Here is a 22460-nt window from a genome sequence, read left to right as displayed (position 1 = left end):
CCATTTTAACTTTGCTTCTGCATCTGAGATCAGAATAATCTCAACCACAGGTAGTGTATGTGTATGTCAATTTTTGGCAAAAAGTTTTAAAATTAATTTTAAAATAAATGCACATATACTGAGTTTTAAAAGCAGTTACATAATTTCCGTAAAGCTAAAAATTATGATTGCTAAGCTACAGGAGTTGGGAAGGGGCTTGCAGTGAGGTGTAGCTGTTCTGAATTCCGACTTTCAAACTTCAAGTTTCCTTCTGCCCTCTTGCTCGTCTTTCACTCTGCAACCTCTGGGCAGCACACGGCATCTACCTTTGGCCATATCCCCTTTTGTATACACCTAGATTCTGTTTCTTCCCTTCTACATCAGTTTCTGCTCTTTCGTTCCCTTTCCATATTCCAAAATGTTGCCACCTTTTGACAACAAGGGTCCCTGCACTGGTTTTCTAAGTTCTTTTTAAAAAAGAGAAGCTGAGGAGGGTGTTCAGTTTGCTGTGTGTTCTTTTTAAAGTTCATCCTCACTACAGATTGAAACCTACATTCAGAAATTGAGCTCCAGTGTGAGAGCTTTAAGAACGCAGCCACAGGGGTAGTTAGTTACCTGTCCTGAGGAATAAGCACAGGACGATATGTGCTTGTGTGCAGCAGCTGAGTGAGTTGAAGATGATGGGTGTTAGGTGATGGCTTCTGTCTTAGTGGTCCTTGGGCTAATCATCTTGAAGAGCATCACTGGAGGGTGCTGCAGCCACCCCAATCCCCACTGGGGGCAGAGGAAGATAGAAGTGTCAGCAATCAAAGGGTCTACAGGAGTGAATGATCAGGGGAGAAAAAATAAGCTGGTGGAGAGGAAAGGGGGGTATTGGATGTGCTGGATAATTTCCATTTTAAAATAACTTTTTTGGGGGCCACATCCTGTAGCATGTGGGGTCTTAGTTCCCATATCAGGGATCAAGTACATGTCTCCTGCATTGGAAGGTGGAGTCTTAACCATCAGGGAAGTCCCATTCTGGATAATTTCCATTTGCCTTTCTAGGTCCCCGTTCCCCCAGTTCCACTTCTTTTTGCTCTGGGAGGTTGACCTGTATGGACCACGTGTGCATAATATGGGTTATATCAGTGACCCCCTTGTAGTCTGGCTTCTAGTTGGGTTCAGCCAACGGGACATCAGCAGATCAGAGGGAGTAGGGAGGGTGAGGTGGAGATATTTATTCCTCTGACTTCCTGCCTGTACAGTCATCACATAGGCTGTGTTCCTAAACCAAAGGTCCTAGCTTAGCTTCTGTCAGGTGCTCTGAGCTCCCTGTCTGTCCCTGGATCCTTCAGGCCTGGGTGTGACAACTGCACTCCCTACTTGTCCCCAGAGCTACTGCACTGGCCCTTAATGTTTCTCTGCATCCTGCACACAGCGCCCTGGAGCTGTCTACTTTGGGCATATCATGTTTTCTTTTTTTTTTTTTTTATATATCATCTGTTTTCTGCAGGACCTTGACTGGGGCATCTGCAAAACAGCCAGATACTGGGACAGGCTGAATAAGTGCTAATTCCAGTGGTTGCAGAAATAATTGTCATGACCAACTCCTGGCAGGACCCTGCACATGAATTTGTGTTAGTCGGAGTAATCAGCACAGACTTGCTCAGAACGATTTATTTTTCCAGATGGTCAGAGTTTTCAGCAGTAGACAAAACTGGCCTTGCATTGTTTGTTACTTTCTAACGTATGTAAGTTATATATTTTCTTTTGGAAAGGTGTTTTTTGTTTTGGGCACCTTGCTAGGCTGTTATTGTTTAGTCGCTAAGTCGTGTCTGACTTTTTTGGACCCCATGGACTGTAGCCTGGCAGGCTCCTCTGTCCATGGGATTCTCCAAGTAAGAATACTGGAGTGGGTTGCCATTTCCTTCTCCAGGGATCTTCTTGACTGTTATCAAATGAGTAAATTAATGCCATAAGGCCACACTAGTTTTTATACACCATCTAGGGAGGCTCTGTGCCTGGAAGGTGAAACTTGGACAGTCCTGGGTTCTAACTTTTTTTTCTCATTTGGCTAATTTTGTGAGCTTGAGAAATTTTTTTAACTTCAGGGGACCTGAGTATCAGTACTTCCTGATACTTAAAGTGTTGTATGAGGATTAAATGAGGTAGTGTATAGAAAAGCTTGGGCTTCTCAGGTGGCACTAGTGATAAAGAATTGCCCTGCCAATGCAGAAGACATAAGAGATGCCAGTTCAATCCCTGGGTTGGGAAGATCCCCTGGAGAAGGGAATGGCAACCCACTCCAGTGTTCTTGCCTGGAGAATCCCATGGACAGAGGAGCCTAGTGGGTTACAGTCCATGGGGTCACAAACAGTTGCACATAGCTGAAGCGACTTAGCACATATAGAAAAGCTTAGTTGCCCCTGTGCCAGACACACAATAAATACTCTCTAAATAGTAGTTATTGTTAAAAACTCTCATTACTTTTGGGTTCTGTGAATGAAAAATATAAAGTTTCCAGCTTGTGCATTGTTGCTGTTTGCACATGTTCTGTGCCTGGGAAGCTTTTGAAGCCTAAATTCTGGTCCATTGTTAACCTAAACCCTCCAGTTTGATGACGGTTCAGGGTGTGGCAAGATCCCAGCCAAGTGAAATTGGAGAGCTGGCATTCCGAGGGTGGTTGTTTATTTCTCCTGGAAATAGAGGGTGGAGATGTAGAGCCACTTGGTCACAAAGCTGATCATGCGCTTTTGTCCTCTGGCTTGTTAGCCACAACTTGGACGTTTGCTTTCTGTTCACTGACCTTGGAGAAAAGAAGGTGGTAAAATGGACTATAAAGCTAGGAGGAGAAAGGGAAGGAGGGGACAGATCTGACAAAGCTGCTCTGATGGGTGGTGAGGTGGACCATGCTGCTCTCCCAAGCTGATCATTGGGGAAAATAAGAAAAATGTAGAAGTAATTTGCAAAGAAGAGCAGCACGTCCTAATGAGGTGAATTCCAACAGCTCTTAAGATTTATTATACAAGCACAGTTATCCCTCGGTATCCGCGGGGGTCAGGTTCCAGGACCCCTTTGGATACCAAAAGCCTCAGGTGCTTAAGTCCCTTATATAAAATGGTGTAGTATTTGCATGTAACCAAGGCACGTCCTCCTGTGTACTTTAAATCATTTCTAGATTACTTCTAATACCTGCTGCTGCTGCTGCTAAGTCGCTCACTCGTGTCTGACTCTTAGCGACCCCATGGACTGCAGCCTATCAGGCTGCTCTGTCCATGGGATTTTCCAGGCAAGAGTACTGGAGTGGGGTGCCATTGCCTTCTCCATCTTCTAATACCTAATGCAATGTAAATGCTATGTAAATGGTTGCCAGTGTTCAACAAATTCAAGTGTTTGCTTTTTGGAACTTTCAGAAATGAAAAAAAATTTTTTTCTATTTCCAGTTGGTTGAATCCATGAAGTGAAAATTGAGGATACAGAGGGCTGACTGTATTCCATGATCATTTTGAAATTGAGAGAATTAAAGAGAAGACACATTAAGCCACTTGAAATCTCGTACTCATAGATTAATATAGATAATATTTTCATGTTTCACCTTGTGGATTTTTCATATGCATCTATATATGTAAATTCAAAATTGGATTATTTTATATGTGGCTCTGTAACCTGCTCTTTTCACGTGTATGCCTTTCTGTGCCAATGAATAAAATCTTAAAAAATTTTTCATTGATGTATAATTAACATGTAGCATTATGTTAGTTTTAGGTAAACAACATAATGATTTTATATTCGTATGTATTGCAAAAAACCACACTAAGTGTAGTTAACATCCATCACCATGCATAGTTATAAAAATTTTTTTCTTATGATAACTTTTAGGATTTTACTTTCTTAGCAGCTTTGAATAATGCAATACAGTATTATTAGCTATAGTCACCATTAACTATATTCACTATACAGTATTTTATTAACTGTAGTCATGTATTGTAATGCTATACATTACATAATTATAGCAGAAATCTTTTATTTTTAAATGACCATAGAGAATTTATTATATGTCTTTGTCTTTTATCCAACCAGTGCCATACTCTTGGACTTCTAAGTTATTTCCAGCATTTCATTATTATAAACCAAGCTCTGTAGTTATTTTCTTAAACACAGTGTCTAAAACCCTGTGGGTGTTTCTGCCAGTTTATAAGGCTCAGTTCAGTTCAGTTCAGTCGCTCAGTCATGTCCTACTCTTTGCGACCCTATGAATTGCAGCACGCCAGACCTCCCTATAAGCAAAATTCATGCCTTGGAATTTTTTATATTCCCCAAAGCCCCTAGTAAAGTCTCCTAATTGGCACCCCCTTGTTGCTGCTAAGTTTGGCATTGAAGAGGATGAGAACTTGGATTGTAGCCATGATTCCATTATTTATTTTCCTACTTCAGGTCATCACCGGTTGGCCTTTAAAACACATTTATTAGTGATTTAAAGATTACTTCAGACTTTCAATTACCTGGAATAATTATGTATAGTAATACTGGCATAATCCTGAGGTTTTCAGAGCCCTTTTCACATTCTTATACGGATCTTCTGATGGCTGTTATTGTCACTCACATTTTGCAGTGGAAGAAACTGAGATTGAGAGCGTTCAAGTGCCCTTCATGCTACACTACACTGCATCTTTGTTTAATTTAGTGACTTAAAAGAAAATAAAGGAAAATTAGTAACAGAAACAAAATCAGGGACCTAGAAAATAGACTGGTAGTTGCTAAGGGGAAGGGGGTGGGACAGGATAGGAGTGGGAGTTTGGAATTAACAGATGTAAACTGTGTATATATAGGATGGATAAACAACAAGGTCCTACTGTGTAGTACAGGGAACTAGATTCAGTATCCTGTGATAAACCATAATGGAAAAGAAATATGAAAAAGAATATATATCCACATAACAGATATATGGGCTTGCCAGGTAGCTCAGTGGTAAAGAATCTCCCTGCCAGTGTAGGAGACACAGAAGACGTGGATTCGATCCCTCCGTTGGGAAGATCCTCTGGAGTAGGAAATGGCAACCTGCTCCAGTATTCTTGCCTGGAAAATTCCATAGGCAAAATTCCAGGAGCCTGACAGGGTCCAGTCCATGGGGTTGCAAAGAGTCGGACATGACTGAGCGACTGAGCATGCACACATGTGTGGATAACTAAGTCACTTTGCTAATCACTTTGTTAATTAAATTAACACAGCATTGTAATTCAACTCTGCTTCAATAAAAAATAAATTTGAAAAAGTTAGTATTAATTTGCACATTAGTATCTGTGATGTTGCTCTTAGGTACCAATCGCATAGAAATGCAGTAAGTGATTCTTTTTTTAATGGAAGAATTGGTAAGCTATTGTGCCACAAACTTGACACATATATTATTTAAGCCATAACATTTTGAGAACGATCTTTATTTGCTTTACACAGCAGTAAAAATGATATACATTGTGTGTGTGCAAGTTCAGTCACTAAGTCATGTCCAACTCTTTTGTGACCCCCCTGGATTGTAGTTCATCAGGCTCCTCCATCCATGTAATTTTTCAGGCAAGAATACTGGAGTGGGTTGCCGTTTCCTACTCTCTTTTTTTCTAGAGAGAGTTATGCCGATGCTTAACTGACTAGATTTGCTGGCAATATTCAAGGTAATTTTAAAATCCCAACCCTGCAAGTACTGTCCAGTGAAGACATTGCCTGCATCAGTAATAGATCTGTAGGTTTGTTGCTTGTCAGGGACCTCACTGTGTCCATGGGTACTTTTTTACAGGTTGGCTTCACTAAGGTTGGCTTATTTATACTCTTCTCTCTCCTTTCCGTTTGGGTCTCCAGCTACGACAGAGACTCCACTTTCAACGTGTTCGTGGGAAAAGGACAGCTGATAGCAGGGATGGATCAAGCTCTGGTTGGGATGTGTGTAAATGAGAGACGGTTTGTGAAGATCCCTCCAAAGCTGGCTTATGGAAGTGACGGTGTTTGTAAGTGTTTCTTCTGTACTTGTGAAAACATTTGCTGAAACAACCAGAACATTTGCTGGCACAACCAGAACATTTGCTGGCTCTTCAGTCAGGCAGAATAGAGAGTCTTTGGAAGCTTCAGGTAGCGGAAAATGAGAAGCAGTAAACACTCACACACGGCTGAAATTTCATCTGCAGTTTATTTATTCTAGATATGAAAGAAGTGTTATTAACACAGGTATACTGAATGTTATTCTTGTTGAGAGGAAATTTTTGTTTTTTCTTTAAGTTTCACTGGGAGGGAGTTCTCTGCTGGCCTAGTGGTTGGAATAATGGACTTTGACTACTGTGGTCCGGGTTAAATCCCTGGTTGGGGGACTGAGATCCTACAAGCTGCAGGGTGTGGCCAAAAAAAATTGTTTTTTTTTTTTTTTTTTTCATTTGGAGGGAACATCACTCATTTTGGAATTGTATGTGACCTCTTGAGCCCTTCTGACTTCCATTCACCTTGACAGCATCCTTGGTGTTTCTTTGAAAGGTGGCAGCTTCTCAGTGTGAGCTCTCTTTATTTTCTAGCTGGTGTGATCCCCCCAGATTCAGTGCTTCATTTTGATGTACTTCTGATGGATATTTGGAATTCGGAAGATCAGGTTCAGATTCACACTTACTTCAAGCCTCCCAGTTGCCCTCGGACCATCCAGGTATCTGATTTTGTAAGATACCACTACAACGGGACATTCCTGGACGGGACACTGTTTGATTCGAGGTAAGCCCTGCCATTTGTACTAGTACCATTGAAATGCCCCTTAATTCCTTCTGTCGCATCCACTTTTTATGGCCTTGGAAAAACCAGGAAAGGGACTCGTTCCCAGCTGCTCTGTGATTGGGAACAAAGGTGTATACCTGCCTTTTCTCCAGGGATGGGTATGAATCCATTGGTCAGCTGAGTTTGAGCCGACCAAAAATCAGCTCAAATTTTAACAAAAATCTTTTGAAGGATGAGTTAGAGGTGCCCTCGTGGTATGGAACGTCTCCCTTTTCTCATTGGTTTTCAGTCACAATCGCATGAAAACATATGACACCTATGTGGGAATTGGCTGGCTGATCCCTGGAATGGATAAAGGGCTGTTGGGGATGTGTGTGGGAGAAAAACGCATCATCACCATTCCTCCTTTTCTGGCCTATGGAGAAGATGGAGATGGTAAGTCCTTCCCATTCTTCAAGCTACTCTCATCTGTCTATTTCTTTTGCAGTGGTTGGTTTAACTTACTGTGTGAAACCCACCAGAACTTGTGGTCTAGACTTGCAGTGTCCAATAGGGTAGTCACCAGCTATATTTAGCTATTTACATTTAAATTAAGTTAAATAAAAATTTAAATTCTGTACCTTGGTCACACTGCCACAGTTCAGGTACTTAAAAGCTACTTGTTGCTGAGAGCTACTGTACTGGACAGGCACTCCAATCACTGCAGGAAGTTCTGGTGGACAGTGCTAGTCTAGGTCATCTGCTGACTGATGGTTAAGATGCAGAAATCTCCATCTATTCACGGTCATTTTTGTTCTTAAGTAAGCCGTCTACCATTGCCTCAGAAGCTGTAACCTTGGCACCAACCTCTCCAACCTATGTTTTCCCTTCTGTGAAATGAGATTTGAATTAGATAGTCTAAAGGTTGTAGCCATCAAGGTAGAAATTCAGCTTATGTTGCCAAAATTGTCGTTTTTTCCCACTGATTTGTACCTCCTTAATGGGTTTTACCTGTGGCATTAGCTCCATGTGAATAAGTGCAAAGTACTGATATAATTTTAGAGGATACATTAATTTGAATTCGTGTCCAGTTTGTAGTTTCACTATGGAGGCAAGTGGTAAACTATTTACTAGCTGATAGAATTTCTTACTCATGTTTGAATTTCAGGCACATTTAATCACACTGACAAGCTGACACAACAATGAGACCTTCAGGCATTTAAACAAACTGATATATGTAGTTAAGAATAGAAATGAGGCATTCCTGGAGGCATTCCAATGGTTAGGGCTTCAAGCCTCCACTGTAGGAGGCATAGGTTCCATCCCTCATCAGGGAACTAAGATTCCACAAGCCTCCGAGCAGTGTGGCCAAGAAAAAAAAAAAAGAAAGAAACGAAAATGTGATGCTATTTAAGAAGTTTACTGATAGTGGTACCCAACTTCTAATAACCCCCTAATATAATGTTTTCCAAGCTATGTTTCCTGGCTCTAGGTCTGTATACAGAGCAGGAGAGGGGAGCCTTCTCTCCTGTTGACTTCCACTTTTGGTACTTAGGATCTGCAGGAAGTTTCTTTAAAAACCTTCTAAAAGAAGGACAAAGCAGCTTGAAAACAGCTACTGTAAATATATCTTAATTCTCCCCTCCTCAAGATATGTTATTATCTTATTGATACTCAAATTTTATCATCCTTGGCTAGTAGAAGTTCATTCCCTTTGACTCTCAAATCCTTTTGTCTTCATCCACATGCATACAATGAACCAGATAAAAAGAGATGCCTAGCCTGATGTGAGGACTGTTATTCATTTATTTTAAACAAATAATTGCTAATTTAAATATTTAGAATAGTTTATTTAAAATAGTTATTTTTAAATGCTTTATACTTTGACATTCTGCTCAGCTATCCAGGCATAAATTTAAGTAGGTGAATTGTATGGGAATTAAATCTCAATAAAGTTGTAAAGGTCAGTTTTCATTCCAATCCCAAAGAAAGGCAATGCCAAAGAATGCTCAAACTACCGCACAATTGTACTTATCTCTCATGCTAGCAAAGTAATGCTCAAAACTCTCCAAGTCAGGCTTCAACAGTACATGAACCATTAACTTCCCATGTTCAAGCTGGATTTAGAAAACGCAGAGGCAACAGAGATCAAATTGCCAACATTCACTGGATCATCAAAAAAGCAAGAGAGTTCCAGAAAAACATTTATTTCTGCTTTATTGACTATGCCAAAGCCTTTGACTATGTGGATCACAACAAACTGGAAAATTCTGAAGGAGATGGGAATACCAGACCACCTGACCTTCCCCTTGAGAAATCTGTATGCAGGTCAGGAAGCAACAGTTAGAATTGGACATGAAACAACAGACTTGTTCCAAATTGGGAAAGGAGTATGTCAAGACTGTATATTGTCACCCTGCTTACTTAACTTATATGGAGAGTACATCATGAGAAATGTTGGAATGGATGAAGCACAAGTTGGAATCAGGATTGCCAGGAGAAATATCAATAACCTCAGATAAGCAGATGACACCACCCTTATGGCAGAAAGTGAAGAATAATTAAAGAGCCTCTTGATGAAAGTGAAAGAGGAGAGTGAAAAAGTTGGCTTAAAATTTAACATTCAGAAAACGAAGATCATGGCATCTGGTCCCATCACTTCATGGCAACTAGATGGGGAAACAATGGAAACAGTGACCAACTTTATTTTTTGGGCTCTAAAATCACTGCAGATGGTGACTCCAGCCATGAAATTAAAAGACACTTGCTCCTTGGAAGAAAAGTTATGATCAACCTAGCTGCTGCTGCTGTTGCCGCTAAATCACTTCAGTTGTGTCCGACTCTGTGCGACCCCATAGATGGCAGCCCACCAGGCCCCGCCGTCCCTAGTATTCTCCAGGCTAGAACACTGGAGTGGGTTGCCATTTCCTCCTCCAATGCATAAAGTGAAAAGTGAAAGTGAAGTCACTCAGTCATGTCCGACTCTTCGCGACCCCATGGACTGCAGCCTACCAGGTTCCTCCGTCCATGGGATTTTCCAGGCAAGAGTACTGGAGTGGGTTGCCATTGCCTTCTCCTGCTGCTGCTGCTAAGTCGCTTCAATTGTTTCTGACCTAGACAGCATATTAAAAAGCAGAGACCTTACTTTACCAACAAAGGTCCATCTAGTCAAAGTTATGGTTTTTCCAGTAGTCATGTATGGATGTGAGAGTTGGACTATAAAGAAAGCTGAGCACCAACGAATTGATGCTTTTGAACTGTGGTGTTGGAGAAGACTCTTGAGAGTCCCTTGGACAGCAACCAGGGAGTGGAGATCCAACCAGTCCATCCTAAAGGAAATCAGTCCTGAATATTCATTGGAAGGAGTGATACTGAAGCTGAAACTCCAGTACTTTGGCCACCTGATTTGAAGAACTGACTTGTTGGAAAAGACCCTGATGCTGGAAAAGACTGAAGGCTGGAGGAGAAGGGGATGATAGAAGATGAGATGGTTGGATGGCATCATCAATTCAATGGACCTGAGTTTGAGTAAACTCCGGGAGCTGATGATGGACAGGGAGACCTGGGCTGCTGCAGTCCATGGGGTTGCAAAGAGTTGGACATGACTGAGCCACTGAACTGAACTGAAAGTTGTTATAAAAAAGCAAACATTCAGGTAGTACCTAATAATGCTAGAAAAATTTAAACACTAGAGCTTTCCTGGTGGCTCAGACAGTAAAGAATCTGCCTGCAATGTGGGTTTGATCCCTGGGTAGGAAAATCCCCTGGAGAAGGAAATGGCAACCCACTCCAGTATTCTTGCCTGGAAAATTCCATGGACAGAGGAGCCTGACGGGCTACAGTCCATGGGGTCACAAAGAGTCGAACAAGACTGAACGACAAACATTTTCACTTCACTTTCAGGGTTAAGTGAAACTTTAAGGTGTTCTATTTTCTATTAAATTAAAAGATAGAGAAAAGTACAAAAGATTAACATTGTACACACACCCTCCCATACCCACACCTGCAATTGAGGCATTGATCACACCTGGCATTCCAGAGGCCAGCTTGGCAGCCCACTTTCAGCAGACTTCACCATTCCTCTGAAGGAAAGGAGATGGGGGAATGGTTCTGCAACAGAGACAGCTGAAGGAGCACAGGCTCGGGATGCCCAGTGGTTCGCTTGCCCAGGCCTTCTCCTTTTACGGCATAACAAATGGCAAGTAAGAGTGTTGACAGAGGTGTTTGTCAGGTCACTAACTTCCTTTTATCCCAGAGTCCTGGGTTTAGAGTCAGGTATTGGTGGATGTTGACCTCTGCAAGAAGAGTTAGTGCCCAGTACTCTCTTCATGTGGATTATCCCATTGCACATATTCAATAAATCCTCACTGCCAGGAATATCCAAGAGAAGCAGTACCACCCTGAAATGAGATAGACATGATTTGAGGACTATTTCTATTTTGGATTGTGGGTGGCATTTTTCCCCCCTCTTAGCTAACTTTAGTTTTGTTTATATGTTTTTTGGATGCATTTAAAGGAGTGAATTTTTGCCTCTTTAAAAAATTAGCTGCGAGTTCCCAGACAGAGAACAGACTTGTGGTTGCCAAGGGGGAGGGCGGTGGGAAAGGAATGGATGGGGAGTTTGGAATTAGCAGATGGAAGCTATTGTGTATGGAATGAAGGGGCAACATGCTTCTACTGTATAGAACAGGGAACTACAATCAGTGTCCTGCAGTAAACCATAATGGAAAAGAATATGAAAAAAAATATATATGACTGAATCACTTTTCTATACAGCAAAAATTAACACATTATAAAGCAACTATACTTCAATAAAATAAATTTTTTGAAAATTGACTACGAATTCCAAAGAACAAGTCTAGGTTGTGTTCTCCAGAACCATGTCCGAGCTTTGGAATGTCTGCGATTTGCATCTGTACACAAATAGAAGCCCACAGAGGTATGTATTTGGGTTTGCATGTGGGTGCATAACCTCCCACACAAGGCCTTGATTTGCAAGCACAAGCATAGAAAATGTGGTCACAGTGGTCTCCATGTCATTAATATTGGTTTGCTCCTGTTTCTGAGGAAGCCAGGCTTCAAATTATACCTGTCAGCCCACGATTGGACACCATAGTGAGACAGAAGGTTCCATGGGGAACCACCCAAGACATGAAAGAACATTTATTTCCTTGGCTTGAAAACTTCAAGGAATGTGTAACACCAATGCTGTGGGTGTTGAATTGTAGTTACAGTACTTCCTAAATCTTGTGTCCTGATTTCATCATCTTACTTCATTCCACTCTAGGGAAAGACATTCCTGGTCAGGCATCTCTGGTGTTTGATGTTGCGTTATTGGACCTCCATAACCCTAAGGATGGCATTTCCATTGAGAATAAAGTAGTGCCTGAAAACTGTGAGCGGCGAAGTCAAAGCGGGGACTTTCTCAGGTATCATTACAACGGCACGCTCCTGGACGGCACATTCTTTGATTCCAGGTGAGCAAACAGGGTCCTTCACTGACCAGAACATCTATTAACTGCAGTTTACAGCTGGTGGGACCATGATCTGTATGCTTGTCAGTGCTGATCTGGAGTTAGTATTTTCATCTTCCATATAGGTTTGTATTATTTGATACTGAATTCCTTCAGAGGCTGTTAGAACAGTCTTCCTGGGCTCTGTAGGAAAGCAGGAGGGCTCATGCTAACTCCCACCACCCCTGTAGACCGTGCTCAATGATCCAAGTACAAACCCAGCTCTTGAGTCTGAGACGGGAAGTGACTGGAAGTGAAGTCCAGGCCGTAGGATGGAAAGAGAACAGACCTAGTATCAGGAGACCTGGATTCCAGGCCCTGTATGTGGTGCACTGAGGCATTTAACCTCTCTGAGCATCAGTTTTTTGCCTGTTGTTAGCTCTCAAAGAGATGGTTAGATTAAAGAGAGAAGGTGGGTGGAAGCGCTTTGCAAACTTTGATGACTTATCTGCTGCAGGAACTGTTTGACTGCATTATGCTCCTCCCATCCTGATACTAATTAGGAGGCTAATTACTGAGCCTGTCATTACTCAGTTTTGTATTGTTTATCATGCTTAGCTTGCAGTCTTGATCAGGCAACAGGCATTTGGTTTGTGTTGTTTGGGAGACATTCCTTTAGCTTCCTATAGAGCAAACATGTAGTGACAGCAGTCTTCTTGTCTCTCTGAGGTAAGAGGCTTCCTGTTTAATTAGTCATCTGGAAACATTACAGAAGAATTTTTATATGGTATACTTTTATTTGCATAAGTCATTTCCTGCTCCTAGGATCCCTTCTTTTAAATTTTTCATTTGATTTTTTGGAAAAAGGCAATAGTTACATTGTTCAAAATTAAAACAAAATATGCATTAAGATATGTTGTATTAATCACCCCTGCCAACCTTACATCCCCCTCTCCACAAGCCACTTAGAGTTAACCACTTTTATTAATAAGTTTCTTTTCTTATTCTTCAAGCGTGTGGATTTTTTTCTAATGCAGATATAATCAAATACAACTGTTATATTATTAATACCTTCTCCCTTTATAGAATATAGCATATAGAATACTATATGCACACATATATAACATTATGTATTATATATCCATACGGAACATAATGCTATGTACTATATGCACTATTCTGCCCCTTGCTTTTTTTCACTTTGGGACTTTTTCCATATTAATGCATTGAGAGAACTCATTTTTTTGTCTGTGTAGTGAATTGGGTGACCATACCATATTTATTTAACCATTCCCCACTGATGACATGGAGTTGTTTTTATTCTTTTTCTATCAAAAAAACTCAGTGTGTCTGTATGTGTGTTTGTGCACATGTGTGTGATTGAGTCACATATGAGCTTGGTTCTGTCTTTTATTCCCTGGAATTATATTTCTAGTTGAAAGGCCATTTTCCAAGTAGATACCAGATTTCTTCCCTTATTAATGGAACCACAGTTTTCTTAGGTTTCAAACAGATTTCCATTTTAGTATACTGGGATCTAACTCATCTTAAGAGCTAAGTAATATTCCATTATAAAGATTTGCTTTAATTTAGTAATCAGTCCTCATTATTTTCTACCTTTTGACGTTCTAAGTAGAGCTGCAGTACTTACTTTTGTAGTAAAATCTTAAATAATATAATTGTTTCCTTAGGATAAATGTCTAGAAGAATCTCTAGATCTAAAGTTATGTGTATTTTTACAGCTTTTGATATAACTACTAAGCTATCCTTAAGGAAGGTTTTACATCACTAAGAGTACCCCATTCCCTGCAAACTCAGCAACATTAGGTATCATTTATAAATTATTTTTGCTAATTTATAGGAGAAAAATAGAATTTTATAATTTTAATCGGAATTTATTTGATTGCTATTAAGGTTGAAATTCTTTAAAATGTTTATTGACTATTTGGATGTTTTCTTTTGTGATTTACCTGGTTGTGTCTTTTGCCTGTTTTTATATTGAGGATATTGGCATTTGTCCTTTTCTTATTAATTTGGATTTTGATACATTAAAGATATTAACTCTTATGGTTGCATATTGTTGAAGGCATATTGCTTATTTATTTGCATTTTAATTTTGGTTATTGTGATTTTTGTTCTGTTTTAAATATAACCTTTTATGTTGTTAAATGCATTCCACATCTACTTTATGGCTTCCTTTATTCTTATGTAAATTCTTACACATATATATTCTGTTTTGGATAACTTGCTAAAAGTTCTCCCCTCGCCTAGGGTATATAAATATCTACCTGTATTTTCCTCATGCCTTTCTCATTGTTTTTTTTTATCCTTTAAAATATTCTCTATTAGAATTTTTATTTGAGAAACTATTATGTTCTTATTGTATAAGTGAAACAATGCAAAGATATTTAGTAAAATGTAATAATTTCACATCAACCCCTTCCATTTTCACCACTTGAGGCAAATATTAAAAACCTTCCACAGACTCTCTCCATGCTTGTAAACTCTTTCATGTTTAAATCTGTAATCCATCTGGAATTTATTGTGGTGTTCAGTATGACCATAAGGATCTAAATGTTTTTTTCCCAGATGGTTAGCTAGTTTTTCCAGCACTATTGAATAACTTGTCTTTTCCTCACTCATCCAAAATCTGACATTTATTATGTACTAAATTCTTACATACACTTCGAGTCTTGGTCTAGAATTTTTATCCCTTTCCAGTGATCTAGCTATTATTCCTGGGCCACTATCACACCTTTAGCTATGGTAACTTTTTAATTTGTATGATAGAGAATATTCTTTTTCTCTTTATTTTTTTTTTCTTTTTCTCTTTAAACATTTTTTTTTCCTATTAAGTGATACATTGACATGATTTAAAATTCTAGAAGTATAAAAGGATAAACAAGGAAGAATTTTCCCCCTGTCCTTGACCATCAATCTCCTAGTTCCCCTCTTCACAGGGAACTAGTGTGATGATTTAATAGGTCTTCCATTCATATACAATGAAATGCAGATAATTATGTAAATAATCTGCTTCCTGGCTGAGGAGAGTCACTTGATACTGTCATTTCTTCATGCTCTGTGGCTCTGTGGTCCCTGAGGGGTGCTGAGAAGGAAGAGCGCCTCATAGCTCTGCCTTTTCATCTCCCTGCCCCCATTGCTGGCCATTCTCTCTGAGGCCATCATCCTTGGGCTGTGTTTGAAGAGACACTGATAGTGAACTGGCTCTTTCAGGACAAGCTTTTTGTCACATCTGCGCCATGTAAGGGTGGGTAATGGGCGCAGATCATTGCAGTTCAGTTTGGTAGCAGACCTGACGTTTGAAGTTTTATTATTTTATTCTGGAATCACCAGGCTTTGGGAAATTTATCCCAATTCTCTCCAAACTCATAGTGTAATCAGAACCAGAGAGGTTGGATCTCTCCACTGAGCGGAATGCTTGGGTCTCCTGCCAGAGACATTGAGAAAGGCAGGTACTCACCCGGAGGTGGCTTGATGAGCAGCAATTACAGCAGGGAGGGTTCATCCAGGCCCTGGTGGAGACTGGAGAGTTAAACTGCTCTCAGTACATATACTACTTTTCTGGCAGTCCAAATATTCATGTCTCACGTAAACAGGTGTTCTCCTCTTTAGAGAAATTCTTAATTTCTTTTTAAATTTTTTCCCTTTTTTGGCTTTCCTTTGAAACTTTATATTAGAGTAATAGAAGACTTTAAAACTTCTAAATAAAACTGTTTACAGGAGCTCACAGATAAATTCTTAGTTTCTGTTAAGGACCCCTTGATGCTTTTTTCATTGACTAAACATGGTCCCCAAGAGTACAGTCGTTTCCATTAGCTACATTCCTGCATGGTTGCTTCTTGTAACCTGCATCCAGTTCATAACCTGACTAAAGCCAAGTGCTGGAGGGCTTCTTTATGTGAGCATTTCTGCTGGAAGCAGCTCCCACGCCGTGTGTGGACCCTTGTTCGCCATTTCAGGGAAGCATGTTTCCTGGCTCGTCCTCCGGCTCTAGGGTGCACCGCATCTCTGGTCTGGAGGCCTCCGCGCTCTGGCTGCTTCATGGAACCTGTTCCACAGCAGCTGCGGCGTCCCTTGTGACCAAGCTCTTTTCCTCTTTCCCAGCTACTCGAGGAACCGCACTTTTGACACGTACATTGGGCAGGGCTACGTGATTCCTGGGATTGATGAAGGTTTACTTGGCGTCTGCATCGGAGAGAAGCGGAGGATCGTGGTCCCCCCTCACCTGGGGTATGGTGAGGAAGGAAGAGGTGAGCTCTGGGTGCTTCTAGGATAAACTGAGAGCACTAATTGCTGCTTCCACAATGCTTGGAATAGGGCCTCTTGAGAGCCAAAGCATAGAAGCGAAAGTCTAGCCTCAGACTTGAATGCTCAAATATAACTCTAGTTTCTAGAGGTGCTCTGCCGTTTCTCCCTGTTACCCCTGCCCGTCTTCCTTTTGAAAAATTTAAAACTACATCAGAGTTGAAAGAACTGTGCAATGAACTCCACTTAGATTCACCAGTTGTTAACATCTTGCTATGTATTTATTTTTTCTGTATGTGTAAAACTATTTTCTCTTTGTTGAGCTATTTGAAAGTAAATGCCAACTCCCGCTTCTTTTGTTGAAGTATATTTGACATATAACATTGTGTGCATTTAAAGTGTACATGCTATTTTGATATGTTTATATATTGTAATGTGATTGCCATTGTAGTGATAATTAGCACCTCTATCATGGTGTGTGTTCAGTCGCTCAGTTGTGTCCGACTCTTTGCGACCCCATGGACTGTATACCCTGCCAGGTTCCTCTGGCCATGGGATTTCCCAGGCAAGAATACTGGAATGGGTTCCCATTTCCTACTCCAGGGGATGTTCCTGACCTAGGGATTGAACCTGACACAGGGATCAAACCTGAGTCTCCTGTATTAGCAGGGAGATTCTTTACCACTGAGCCATCTGGGAAGCCCTTCTGTCATGGTACATAATTACCATTTTTTTGAGGGGGTTGGGATAATTGATAATGAGCAAGTTTGATGATTATAATATTGTTGTCTGTATTTGCTATACTGTGCATTGTATTTTGGTTTTTGTTTTTAACAACTTTATTGAAATATGCCATAAAATTCACCTATTTTAGGTATACAACTCAATGACTTTTAGTAAATGTATTGAGATGTACAGTTATCATATTAATCCAGTTTTAGAATATTTGTCACCCAAAGAGCAAACTTTTTTAAAAAATCACATCATATATGTTGACTTTAGAAAAAGAAAACAGAGCTCATCAACAATAAAAATTTCCCATAATCTCACCAGCCAGGAATAAGCATTATTAATATGGTAGATGGAATACTGGCCACAAAGATGTCCATGTTCTAATCTGCAGAACATGTGAATATGCTATTTTACATGGCAAAAGAGACTTTGCAGATATAATTAAGGTGAGGGTCTTGAGATAAGGAGGTTATCCTGGATCATCCAGATGGCCTTAATGTACTTCTTAGGATCTTTGTATGGAGAAGGCAATGGCACCCCACTCCAGTACTCTTGCCTGGAAAATCCCATGTACAGAGGAGCCTGGTAGGCTGCAGTCCATGGAGTCGCTAAAAGTCGGACACGACTGAGCAACTTCACTTTCACTTTTCACTTTCCTGCATTGGAGAAGGAAATGGCAACCCACTCCAGTGTTCTTGCCTGGAGAATCCCAGAGACGGGGGAGCCTGGTGGGCTGCCGTCTATGGGGTCGCACAGAGTTAGATATGACTGAAGCGACTTAGCAGCAGCAGCAGCAGCAGGATCTTTATAAGAGACCAGAGAGAGGAGAAAATGCTAGGCTGCTGACTGAGAAACTGGAGGAAGGGGCCACAAGCCGAGGAAGAAGGGTGACCTTGAGAAGCTTGAAAGATGAGAAAACAGATTCTCCTCTGAAACCTCCAAAAGAAACGCATCCCTGCCAATAACTTTAGACTTTGACCCCTGAGTTATAAGAATACATTTCTGTTGTTTTAAGCCACCAAGTTTGTGGTAATTTGTTACAGCAGCATTAGGAAACTAATACAACTATAAAGTGGTTGTATACTTCTGTATCTTGAGTATATGTGAATCTGTATTGATAAAAGGAAATACATATCCATTTACACTAATAAATACTGACAAAAATTGTGATCATCTACACATATTACTTTGTAATTTCTCTTTACCTAATTTGTTGTGAACAGTGTTTTATGCCAACAGGTTGCATAGAATTTTAATGGTTGCATAAACCATATTTGTGCAAATATGCATATCTATTCCAAACCATATTTCCTTTCTTTTTTTCTAATATATCAGGAACTTTGCTAACTTAGGAATAGTTGATGCAGTATTGTTTTGCTTTTGTGTTCTTTTTGCTGGCTGGCCTGGCTGGCTGTACACATTCATTTCGTTAACCCTCTTCTGACTTCTACTACTGCATCTATCATATGGATTTCAGAATTTTCCCAGTAGGATTTGTTTGAAAGGTCTAAGAAGCCCCAGGTTGGTTGTATTTTTTTCTCTGACTTAAATTTCTGTTATAAAGCCACAAGAAGTCACAGCTTACGATCTTAAGATCATTCAGCAGGCCTCACTTCCTGTCCTGTTTGTCTAGTGTCTTGATGGTCTTTTTTTTTTGTATTATGTAAATGTCTGTGCTGTACTAAGTCACTTCAGTCGTGTTCAAATCTGTGCAACCCTGTGGACTGAAGCCATCCAGGCTTCTCTGTTTGTGGGACTCTTCAGGCAAGAATACTTGAGTGGGTTGCCATGCCCTCCTCTGGGATCTTTCCAACCTAGGGATTGAACCCGCAGCTCCTACACCTCCTGCACTGCAGGTAGATTCTTTACTGCTGAGCCACCAGGGAAGCCCTATGCAAATATCTACTTCTAGACAAATACATACAGGAATAAACAAATACTTTCAGAGTACCCTGTTTTGTTATGCCCTTAGAACTAATTCTTCCCTTCCCTAAGAAGAATATTGCTGATGGAAAACATTTGGTTAAATTATTTTTCTACTTTTGGCTTTCTCTCAAGTATGAGATAGTTTGCAAAGAATTATATAAAGTTCTGGGAAGCATTTGAAGTCTCATACATTTTCTGGGCACAAGGCTGCTTCACCCTGAATCATGTGTTGCCATGGAGGGAGGGGCACCCTGGCAAGTAACACCCAGGTGCTCTTGCACAGGATCTGTCTCTGACCTGTTGGTTAACAAGTACCTTTAGCCTTCTTCAGGATTTGCACAGGACCTAACTTTAATCATGGAGGGACTGACCTTAGAAGGGTGTCAGGACCCAGAGGAAATCTGTAGCTTCCTTACCAAATACCACAGGATCGGGAATATTTGCAGAAGGAAGAAATGCTGGGCTCTTCTTGGGTTCTCCAATTGATCAGAATTTCATTTTGTTGCAGTTATGTTCTCTTACAGGGTTGATGGAGGGGAGGGGACAGTCCTTCTGTAAAGGCTCTGGGCCTTTTTACTGTCTGCTTTGTTCCATGGGGTTCAGCCCTAACTTTAGAGCACCTGGATATGTTCCCGACCGTGAAGTGGAGAATAAATTCTACTGCAGGGTTGTGGAAGCATCACTTCCTCAATGGTTTTCTGCCCCCCAACTTCCACATTACCTTTTTTTTAAATTGGAGGATAGTTGTTTTATAATGTTAGTTTCTGCTGTACAACAGCATGAATCAGCTATTAGTATACATATATCTCCCCCCTCTCTTGAGCACATTTTCTTTTAAGCACTCTTTTTCAAAAGTTGAAAGAGAAGCTAATGTTTGACCCATACTCTCAAAGACTTCTCATATATAAGCTCGTTCAAACTTCAAAACAGTTCTCAGTTAAGAACATGAGCCCCAAAGAGGTTGAGTCCACAATAGCTAATTAGTATGGAGCTGAATTGGACCCAGGGCTCTTACTGCCTGTGTCACAAGTGGAGGGGAAGAATGCCTTTCCATTAGGCTGTGACTTGTTGATACCCATATATGGAGAACTGAGGACTCCAACCGGAAGTCCCAGAGCTCTCAGAGGAAACCCATGCTTCCAAGGAGTCACCGAGCTTCCTTCTGGTCCAAAGTGCCAGTCGGCTTTATTTTTTTGTCATCTGTGTCTCTTCTTGAGGAAGCTTATCTAGTGGAGAAAATTGACGACTACTTTTCTGCATTGGTTATGGGTTTATTCAAAGAGGAGGCTGGTGCCATGATGAAAAGCTAGATTTCAAGTTTGCTGGTAATGGGGAGGAAAATCATTTCCTCTATGCTTCTAGGTTCTTCTGGCTGGTCTAGGAATTAAATTGATATGAGACAGAATAACAGGAGAAAATCAAAGTTTAAGGACATGTATATATGGGAGGAATCTAAGGAAACTGAGTAACTCACCAAAATGTTTGAAGCCCTCGCCTTAACATCACCGTTAGCTTAAGACAGAAGAGGATGTTGGGTGTAGTGTTTTCAGACTTCAAAAGGGAGGAAGGTGATTGACTTGGAGAAGGTAAAGCAAATGTTAGGTATACAGATATTTGTTAGGCCACACAGACACTGGGACCTGAGAGAAATTTTAACTAACAGACTGCTAGTTTCCTCCCTGTCTACACACCTAATTCATACTGTAGTAATCTATGGTATAGCTCCCCACCTCCCCTACCCCTGAACAGGTCCTCTATCTACATTCTTTAGGCAGTTAAGTAGGAGATAAAAGAGGGTTTTTGTTTGAGTCTTTTGGGTCTTGCTCTCAACTTGAAATAATGCACATGTCAAAGAGATGTTTTGGGGTGGTAAATTTTGCTCCCCTACACTGGGGAGAATGGGCCACCATTTATAGGGGGAACTGTCATCAGGTTGGCTCATCATCAGTTACTAGGGAAACTAGCATCTGGCACAGGCCACACATGTAGGCAGTTACTGATTAAGCACTGTGATTAAGATAATTGGACAGTGATGTGAGTGAAGCAGGAATTGGTCAAGCAGGGGCAGTAGAGAGAGCAAGAGAACAGCCATCTTGAATGTAGTTCAGTCATACAGTTGGCACAGGGAGGTTAAATTTGCATTGGCCCAGTGCCATCAGGTCCTTGTCCCTTTCTGGGCTTCATCCACATACTTTCTTCAGAGAAGTTAATGGAACTGCTCAAGATGCAGCTTTCTTTCTCACCAATCTCCTATACCAACCATGGCCTGCAGCCTGGTCCTCTTCATGGAGATGTTCAGTCGCTCAGTCGTGTCCAACTCTTTGCGACCCCATGAACTGCAGCATGCCAGGCTTCCCTGTCCTTCAGTATCTCTTGGAGTTTGCTCAAATTCATGTCTCTTGAGTCAGTGATGCTATCTAACCATTTCATCCTCTGCTGCCCTCTTCTCCTTTTGCCTTCAATCTTTCCCAGCATCAGGTTCTGTTCCCTGGTTGACTCTCTGCATCAGGTCGTCAAAGTACTGGAGCTTCAGCATCAGCCCTTCCAATGAATATTCAGGGTTGATTTCCTTTAGGATGGACTGGTTTGATCTCCTTGATGTCCAAGGGACTCTCAAGAGTCTTCTCCAGCACCACGATTCAAGGGCTTCCTAAATAGCATCCGCTGCTCACTTACAGACCATTTAGCACAGTGTTCCTTAAACTTGGCTGCCCCTTAGAGGGGCAAAACAAAGCAACACAAAAGCCCTGGGAAACAAAACTGAACATACTATGCCTGGCGGCACTCTAGTTCAGCTGTTCTCAAATGCTGGTGCTGTCACAGAAGAGAATCACCTGAGAGCTAAAAGATTACAGAACCAAAGGGGCTGCCTGGGAAAAGCCCTGGCCCTTTGTATTTTCACCCAGTTCTGCAGGACATCCTGATAGCACCCAAGACCGAGACAGACCACTGCACTAGATAAGCTAAATCTGAATCTTAGAGGGCACCCAGGTGATTTTTTTTTCAGGTCATCATGATTTTTTCTTTTATTCTGTGAATGTGGTGAATTAATTTTTATTGTGGTAAAATGTACATATTTACCATTTAAACACTTTTTAAAGTTTACAGTTCTGTGCCATTGAATTTATTCACAATGTGGTATAACCATCAACATACCCAGAACTTTTCCATCATCCCAAACTCTCCATTACCCTCTCTCCCTCCAGCCCACGTGAACCGTCATTCTACTTTCTGTCTCCACGAGTTTGCCTATTCCAAGTGTCTCACATAATTGAAAACATACAATATTTGTCTTTCTGTGTCAGAGCATAATGTTTTCAAGGTTCATTCCCAGTCGATTGTAAGGGATAACCAAGATTGAGAAACCACTGAGATGGCTCCACAGCCACTCACCCCTGTTAG

The 22460-nt window shown here is 40.8% G+C and overlaps 1 protein-coding gene across 1 annotated transcript in view; it reads left to right on the top strand.

The window, feature by feature from the left end:
* FKBP9 (FKBP prolyl isomerase 9) overlaps nt 1-22460 on the top strand; it is a 43447-nt gene that overhangs the window by 8427 nt on the left and 12560 nt on the right. The window contains exons 2-6 of the mRNA XM_019958791.2: nt 5812-5957; nt 6513-6702; nt 6992-7137; nt 11969-12158; nt 16260-16405. Of these exons, the coding sequence (XP_019814350.1) occupies nt 5812-5957; nt 6513-6702; nt 6992-7137; nt 11969-12158; nt 16260-16405 (818 nt within the window). The remainder of the gene's footprint in view (nt 1-5811; nt 5958-6512; nt 6703-6991; nt 7138-11968; nt 12159-16259; nt 16406-22460) is intronic.

This window comes from Bos indicus, chromosome 4, assembly GCF_029378745.1.
Source record: "Bos indicus isolate NIAB-ARS_2022 breed Sahiwal x Tharparkar chromosome 4, NIAB-ARS_B.indTharparkar_mat_pri_1.0, whole genome shotgun sequence".
NCBI classification, from domain to species: domain Eukaryota; kingdom Metazoa; phylum Chordata; class Mammalia; order Artiodactyla; family Bovidae; genus Bos; species Bos indicus.
The sequence above is the reverse complement of the archived record's forward strand: the minus strand, read 5'-3'. Positions and strand labels throughout refer to the sequence as shown.